This window comes from Hemibagrus wyckioides, linkage group LG11 (genome assembly GCF_019097595.1).
Source record: "Hemibagrus wyckioides isolate EC202008001 linkage group LG11, SWU_Hwy_1.0, whole genome shotgun sequence".
In the NCBI taxonomy this organism is placed as follows: Eukaryota; Metazoa; Chordata; class Actinopteri; order Siluriformes; family Bagridae; genus Hemibagrus; species Hemibagrus wyckioides.
Genome location: NC_080720.1, coordinates 4560852 through 4569220, shown reverse-complemented (window position 1 = coordinate 4569220; position 8369 = coordinate 4560852). Strand labels below are relative to the sequence as shown.

Sequence of the window (8369 nt, the reverse complement as noted above, 5' to 3'; positions counted from 1 at the left end):
TCATCCTGCGTTCACTCTCACAGATCTCCACACCAACTCCACTTCAGGAAGATATTAAAGCTCCTGTTCTGTTACACGCTGTTACTGTCTCTGTCCTGCTCTGTGAATGTGTCGTGTCTTTATCTGTGTTTTAACCAAAAAGAGATGCTGCGCCCACTTCCCCTTTTTTCTGTGTGAGACAGCTGTACAGGAAGTGTGTGTGAAATAGAAATAGCCTTTATTTGTCACATATACATTACAGCACAGTGAAATTTTTTCTTCGCATATCTCAGCCTTGGAGGGTGGGGTCAGAGCGCAGGGTCAGCCATGATACAGCGCCCCTGGAGCGGAAAGTGGTTAAGGGCCTTGCTCAATGGCTCAACGGTGGCAACTGCTGGGTGCTGGGGCTTGAATCCCTGATCTTCCGGTCAAGGACCCAGAGCCTTAACCACTTGAGCTCAGCTCCATGCCCGTATTCACCAGAGTCAATAAACAATTAACAGCACAGTGTCTGAAGTTTAGATGTTTCTGGTGCTACTTTGGAAGAACACCTCCAGATATTCACATGTATTACATTTCTGAGATCATTTTCCTGCACACACTAATGTTTCTGCTGTTTGTCTTATCAGACTTACATGTCTTACCCTCATAGCCTCATACTATAGTGTCATCAAGGAAGAAGCTTGATCATGAAGAATTGTGAAAACAATGCACCTTCTCTTTTATTGCCTAACTCACACTTACAGCAAAAACACAGACTGCTGTATCCACAACAATGTGGATAGATATGGTATAAAACACTGCTCAAACTTGAAGGGAATTAACCAAGCTGACTTTCAGACTGTCCAAAAAGGACACTAATTGTCTGACAAGCACACTTGATTGACAGGTACAACACAGCTATCAGCTACAACAGAGTCATTCGACAGATTTCTCAGCCAACTGAAGAATCAGATTTGTGCATAAGTGAGCTGTGGAGTAGATGTCCTGATCAGGAGGGTTTGGGGGTAGTTGAGGAGTAGAATAAATACACTCAAAGGAACTTCTTGTGTGTAGCGCCACATTGTCATGAACATTTTGATCTGTACAAGTGCAAGGGCATTGTGATCTGCACAAACTCACACTAACAGCACAATCCATACACACATTTCTCTTACATCACCTATTCTAATAAAATAAACCATCAAGCACCACAATAACAGGCAGCCACATTTATACAAAGGAATGCCTGCTTCAATAACACACAATGTTACAATACGGCTTATTAATACTTAATAATTTTATAATAACGTGTTGGTAAAAATGCTGCATATTAGTTGGTGAGTAAAGTGAATTTTAAGCTGTGACCATAAGGAGAGCTTAAGAAAGTCACAAGAAATTCCTAGTTTAAACACTGGGTGTCCAAGAACAGTTATTAAAATACCTGTATGCTAAAAAGCTAGAAAATAGAAATAAAAAAAAAGACTGAAAAGGAATAAGCTTTCATCTTTCCTTGTTGTGGGAAATGACCAAGACCAAATTAGGAAGAAAACAGGGAAAAACAAACAGTAGACTTCCAGCACCACACCTTTGGAGCTGTAATGATGAGAAACTAGCCAGATGAAGTAACATGACTAATTGAATCATATTCACACGAGACCTCTGCCTTCTTAAAGATAATCTTTGGAGCTGCATCGTTAGAGCTGGTGGATTTGGTATGAAAACTCACTGTTGTGTAATTCAGATCTTCAGCAGATTCCCAGCTGAGAGACGTGTGGGTAACTGAACATTGGAGTAGATGTCCTGATCAGAGGGGATTGTGGGTAGGTGAGCAGTCGAGTAAAGAGCAGAATCGCAGGGGCTTGTGGGTAAGTCTGAGTTTGCATAAACTGTGTGATGATCAGAGGGGATTGTGGGTAGTTCAGCAGTAGAGTAAACTGTGAAAGTTCCAGCATCTGAGGCAGAAAGTCGTCTGGTGTCTTTAATCTCCTCATATTCACAGGCATCAAGAGGAACCTGAGAGCAAAGAAGAACAGAAACAACAAAAATAATTTTTTTTCTTTCTTTGAAAGATGATGTTTTAGTACTGAACACACACAATGATTCATCAGTTACCCCTTGGTTGTTTCCTGTGTCTTTGACAGACCTCCTTCCAGGAGTAGAAGCTGAACCTGCAGAAAGAAGCAGTAAAGTAGTCAGTAAATGGACAGAATCACTGTATCATTCCTCCTCTAACTGAACATGGCAAAATCCTGTTTTTGACTAATGAATGAATGAAAACACACACACACACATACACACACACACACACACACACACACATACACACACATACACACACACACACACACATACACATACACATACACACACACACACACACACACACACACACACACACACACACACACATATCTAGGGGTCATATAAAGCCACCAATCTCCATGAAAAACAAATCCACACACACAGCATCCTGAACTCAGGACTGAACCCCATAAGCTGGAGTAGTGAGGCAGCATCGCTAATGATCATGATCCAGTTACACAAAATGAATGTGTTTAATATTTAATGCATTTTGTGTGTGTGTGTGTGTGTGTGTGTGCTGTACCTAGCAACTTTTGTCTTTTTTGTAGAGCCACCAAGAGGATTATGATTCCAATCAGAAGCAGCAGCAGAATTACAGACACAGTGATCACAGTGGAAGCTGGAAATCCAGGAATAGAAACAAACAGACAGTCACTTTAATCTACATGCTGATCTTTCATAAGGAATCAGATTCATCAAAGTCATGTAGTTAGAGTATGTGCATCTGAACAGAATCACCTGCTGGAGGAGAAGACGAAGTAGACGAAGATTTGTGTTTATCTGTGAAAAGGAGAATTGGGGATGATGATGATGATGATGATGATGATGGAGGTTGTGTTGGCTTTGAGGTTGAAACTGGGACATGTGGATCTAAAGCAGTGAAAAGTTTAGTTAGATAATAAATGACATTAAGTGAGTGAATGTAGTGTAGGACTGACAGCAGTACAGATGTAACACAACAAACACAGTATACACTTTGTATGTGTGGAACTTCAGAAATACTGACTGCTGTTAGCTGAGAAAATCACCAGTTATAGACTGATGTGTGAAAAATTGCTCTGTTGCTATTAATACATCACAAGTCACAGGAAGTGAAGTGAAGTAGAAATACACATGTGCACAAGAAGAACTGTCTAATAGAAATCTGTACATCATATCATTTAGTCTGAAAAAAAAAATAAACAGAAGTCAGAAAGTTAACAGATAATATCAGCTAGATCACTTCAGTTCTATGTGATAAAAAGCTTCTTTCTGAAAAATAACTTCTCTATTTTTTAATCACATCATTTTTCTATTCACTAACTGCTAATAATATCAGAGAATAGTCTTGGGTAGGATGTGTTCTGATTCTGTTCTTCAAAACAAAGCCTCTGTTATATCAGAAAAGTTAATTCAGTGTGTCTCCATGTCTCTACAAACTCACCAGTAACTGTCAGGTTGATCCGTGTGAAATAAACCGTGTATCCATGATCAGATGTCCAGGCTGCTTCAGCTCCACACCAGTATTCACCAGAGTCCTGCTCAGTTACATCTCTAATAATCACACTGAAGGTTTGTTTTGCTCTGTCATCATACAGGGAGAATTTCCCCATAGTTACATTTTTTCTACTTCCTGTAACAGATGCTTTATGAGAACAAGCAGCAGTTTGATTCCTCTTGCAGAGAAACTTGGGGTTACTCCTGAGGGATTTTGGGTATTTACAGCTGAGAGTCAAATCTCCTCCTACATGGACAGTCTTCCTGATGGACTTCTCATATGACAGATCTGCAGATAAATCAGATCAGTTTATTTGTGTATTTGTGTTCTAGCTCTGATTAATAACACTTACACACTTCTACAGTATATTTACATAGAAATACAATCACAACATATTTCTTCTGCTTAAAACATGTAATTTTAGCTCCTCACCTTCTCTTACATTCAGCTTCACTACAGTGTAGATCTCCAGTTTATCAGACACAACAACACCACACCCGTATGATCCAGTGTCCTCCGTAATCAGCTCTCTGATAAACACACTGAAGTATCCTGCACTTCTGCTGTTATGAATTGAGAATCTGTCATCATGTGTCCATTCACTGTCTGGTTTTGTTGTTACTCGATTTAAACACAACTGATTTGTTCCGATCTTACAGAAAGATTTTGGTTTGTCTTTATATTCATCCTCATATCTGCACTTGATGTTGATTCCTCCCCCTGCATATGCAGTCACTTCTCTAGAGACCAAGGACCCTGTTAGGGGTAAGTTCACATCATGATCAGATCAATTAATTACTAACGACTGACTCAAGGTAAATAAACGAGGTAGTAAATGATGGTTGACAGAAAAATGTTTGGTGAAACAGGCAGGTGATTCTAATCTGCACTGGATTAGACTGTGTTGGATTGGATATTCAAACACATTACATTGGTATTCAAGTCAAGAAGATTTTATTGCTTCATATTCATTTAAATTTATGTGAATTTTCCCCTACAAGATCAGAATATTTTCTTCCTTTACAGTAACATAAACATATGAAGATCAATTAACTCATATAGGCAGTCCTTGTGCCCTGATGATCAGTTACAGGTTATTAGTAATTAGTATTCAAACAAAGTGGTTTGGATTTAAATGGATTTTTAAAAACATAATTGGGAATTCTATATAAAATGGACAGAAATAGGATTGGTTTATCAGCCTTGAACAAGGGAAAACACTAGAGCTTTGTAAAGATAAACAGAAGGTAGTGGTGGGAGACTCACCTTTCTTTACCTTCAGTTCCACCGGTGTGTAAATGTCTTTCCACATAGATTTATCAACTACACACTGGTACGTCCCAGAGTCCTGTATAGTGAGGTCTCTCATCATCACCCACAACTCTGCTGATTTGGTGTCATCATACAGTGAGAATCTTCCTGAATTTACCCACTGGTTTTTACCTTCTGTCTTTATTTGGTCAGAACAGACTGGCCATGAACCCTTACAGAAATATTTTTGGTTATTTTTGTTTTCTGTATCATACTTGCACTTGATAAGGACTCCTCCTCCTGAATATCCTGTTACTTCCTTGGAGGCTCCTCCATCTAACAAAACACCAAATATCCATCTGATCAAAACCTTCCTTCATGTAACACTGCTGCTGATAGTGAGGATTATTTTGAAGTGCATTTCTTTACCTGAGATCAGACAGAGGGTGAAGATGAGGAGGATCTTCATCCTGAGTTCACTCTCACAGATCTCCACACCAACTCCACTTCAGAAAGATATTAAAGCTCCTGTTCTGTTACACGCTGTTACTGTCTCTGTCCTGCTCTGTGAATGTGTCGTGTCTTTATCTGTGTTTTAAACATAAAGTGTTGCTGCGCCCACTTCCCCTTCTATCTGTGTGAGAAAGAGCTGTACAGGAAGTGTGCGTGAACTATGTGTGAACTATTTTGGCAGAATATAAATGCTTTCAAATGTCCAACACAAAAAATGAGCATCTGGTCAGTTAGAGTATGTAAAAAATCATATAAAGGCGGTTGAATGTTTAATATTAGTATTCTGCATATGAGCATCCTTCTGCATGCGCATTACTTTTCCTCCCAATGCTCCAGTATTAACTTTACTGATGATATTTATTACTTCATGTCAGTGCTCTACTGCCCTCTAGAGCACAAGGACTGTAACAGAGAAAGAAAAACACAGTTCAAACTGAACACTACAGTATTCACCACAGAGGAATAAAAATATTAGTAATGAGAGAACATGAGTTTCTCTAAATTGTAGAAATTTCTGGTGCTGTTTTGGGCAAACACCTCCACATAATGACATATTCTGAAGATCTTAGATCAGCTTCCTGCACACCAACTTCCCTGCTGTCTGTCTGTGAACACTAGGGGTGTAACACAGTGACACTTTCTGTATCTGTATCTGTAGCTCTGCAAAGCACTTCTGTAACTTCTTGTAGATTAGGGCACTATACAGAATGCTGAAATTTATAATGTAATAATATGTAATAATGAGGTATAATTTTGTAATTTTCACCACAGTCATGATACTGTACTTAATGCCTCTGTGTCTGGTATTCAACATCTATCATCAATTTCACATTTGAATTAAAGTTATTAGTACTCCGAAAAGGCTATTTATTCGAGGGAACTCGACGCTGTGTCATTCTGTTTCTCTGCCTTTTGTTTTGTCTTGTTCTGTTTGTTAAAAGTTGCAACTCCAATCCCCAATATATCAAACTAATGAAGTTTGTTAATGACACCACCCTCACTGGACTCATCTCTGAGGTAAATAAGTCTGCCTACAGGGGGATTATTGACCATCTGGCAACCTGGTGTAGTCGGAACAGCTTGGAGTTAAATGCTGTGAAGATGGAGATGGTGCTAGAATCATCCTGTGTGACTCCCCAGTCGATGTTGTGAAGTCCTTCTGCTTCCTGGGAACCATCATCACCCAGGACCAAGTTAATGTTTGATAATAACCAAGCGGGCTAATTGCATGCATTGCGAGCATTTCTCAGTGAAAAAGCTCCGTTTCCGCCTGACATTATTTCGCATTAAAGACAGAGTGAGCAAGCTCCTCAAGGGTGTCTAAAAAGAAGACCTTCCACCCCTGCCGAGTGCAGGTCGCTGAGGGCAGGACCCCTTGTTGACATGCGCTTCTACATTACATTTGTAATACTCACACTGAAGGTTTGTCTTGATCTCTCAACACACATGAAGAATTTCCCATTTTCCACATTTATTCTACTTTCTGTAATAGATGTTTTATAAGAACAAGCAGCAGTTTGAAGCCTCTTGCAGAGAAACTTCTCCTGAAGTCCTCTCCTGAAGGATTCTGGGTATTTACAGCTGAGAGTGAAATCTCCTCCTACATAGACAGTCTTACTGATGGACTTCTTATAGGACAGATCTGCAGATCAATCAGATCAGTTTATTTGCGTATTTGTGTTTCTGATTAACAACACAAACAGTTCTACAGCATATTTGCATAGAAATACGATCACAACATGTTTCTTTTGCTTAAAACATAATTATATAACTTCACCTTCTCTTACATTCAACTGCACTGAAGTGTAGATATCTATTTAATCAAACAAAACACCACAAAAATATGATCCAGTGTCCTCCGTAATCAGCTCTCTGATAAACACACTGAAGAATCCTGCACTTCTGCTGTTGTGGCACCAGTGGAAGAAGGAAGAAGGACTCAAGTGTAGCTGAGGAAGTTAATTACCAACCTCCAATTATAATCAATTTAGATAAAAATATCCTTAAATTGCCTATTATGTCACTTCAGCACTGCCCAAGTAAATAAACTGAGCCCAACAAGGCTCGCACAGTTTCGCTCTTCACACAGGGTCAGAAGCAGTGGGTTCCCATACAAAAATATTTGTATAGTCTGTACCGCTTATCCGATCTATTCTCGGGTCACGGGGAGTCTGTGCCTATGTTCCAGTGTGCTCCGTAATCAGCTCTCTGATGAACACACTGAAGAATCCTGAAGAATCCTGCACTTCTTCTGTCATTAATTGAGAATATGCCATCATGTGACCATTCACTGTCTGGTTTTGTTTGTATTTGATTTAAACACAACTGATTTGTTCCAATCTTACAGAAAGATTAACAGTAACATAAATATATGAAGATCAATTCAGTCATATAGGCAGTCCTTGTGGTCTGATAATTAGTGTAGCGCGCTGAGGGGAGGGTTAGAGAACAACACACAGAGCCTGGTAGCACGTCAATGCCAGCATTTAATCACCAATAACAAAAAAAAGGCAAGGAAGGAAGAAACAGAGGATTGCTGGGTTTGAATAGAAGGGGAAAAAAAGGAGCACAAAAGAGGAGAATCAATTAAGGCAATTCCTTCCCTGAAATGGAGTGAAGAAACAGAGGGCAGCAGCAGGATCCAGGCCAAGCCTGAGGACATCAGGAGGTGTTTGGTGCAGTTCCAGGAGAGAGACTGGGTGTCAGTGATTCCACACGGGGCATCTCTCAGCCCAAACTAGCTAGAAACAACACATAGAGCACTTGTTAGCCAAGTAGGAGACTCCCTTCACCTTGTGTGGCCGGCAGAGCCAACCTCTCTGCTGTGTTGCTCTGCTGGAGGGTGAAGGTTTTAAGGGCGCTTCTGATTGGCCCAGAGTATTTTGGCGCGCTTTCTCCCACTCCGCCCTGCGCTCTAATTTAGTGGTGCTGGCCGTGGTGCTGATCTGCGTCCGCTCTGCGCTGGCGCCACTCTCCAGGGTGCTGAAGCGCCGCTGGGCGTGTTTTTCCGGGAAAGGAGGGAGGCGAGGAGCGTCTCTTTTCTGTGTGCGTGCGGCGGTGGGCACAGCGCCGTCACATTAGTTAC

General features: G+C 40.4%; 1 protein-coding gene across 3 annotated transcripts; it reads right to left on the bottom strand.

The window, feature by feature from the left end:
* Positions 1-262: 262 nt before the first annotated feature.
* LOC131361539 (polymeric immunoglobulin receptor-like) lies at positions 263-5364 on the bottom strand. Of its 3 annotated transcripts, none has more exons than XM_058402721.1 (8): positions 5201-5362; positions 4787-5107; positions 3953-4276; positions 3467-3808; positions 2782-2823; positions 2567-2662; positions 2074-2129; positions 265-1974 (listed from the first exon to the last, which is right to left on the bottom strand). In XM_058402721.1, the coding sequence occupies exons 1-8, from the start codon at positions 5238-5240 to the stop codon at positions 1699-1701; spliced, it is 1497 nt and encodes a 498-aa protein (XP_058258704.1). In that variant the 5' UTR covers positions 5241-5362; the 3' UTR covers positions 265-1698. The 3 variants fall into 3 exon arrangements, with proteins under 3 accessions (XP_058258705.1, XP_058258704.1, XP_058258703.1); XM_058402720.1 differs by having other exon boundaries at positions 270-1974; positions 2782-2913; positions 5201-5356; XM_058402722.1 differs by lacking the exon at positions 3953-4276 and having other exon boundaries at positions 263-1974; positions 2782-2913; positions 5201-5364.
* Positions 5365-8369: the final 3005 nt, after the last annotated feature.

What these genes read in the sequence shown, in the direction of transcription:
- LOC131361539 (XM_058402720.1), bottom strand. Translation starts at nt 5,240, where the DNA reads ATGAAGATCCTCCTCATCTTCACCCTCTGTCTGATCTCAG. An exon ending in GATCAACCTGACAGTTACTG is followed by an intron (nt 2,914 to 3,466) that starts GTGAGTTTGTAG and finishes TCACTGCTTTAG; the next exon opens with ATCCACATGTCCCAGTTTCA. An exon ending in TTCGTCTTCTCCTCCAGCAG is followed by an intron (nt 2,663 to 2,781) that starts GTGATTCTGTTC and finishes CTGGATTTCCAG; the next exon opens with CTTCCACTGTGATCACTGTG.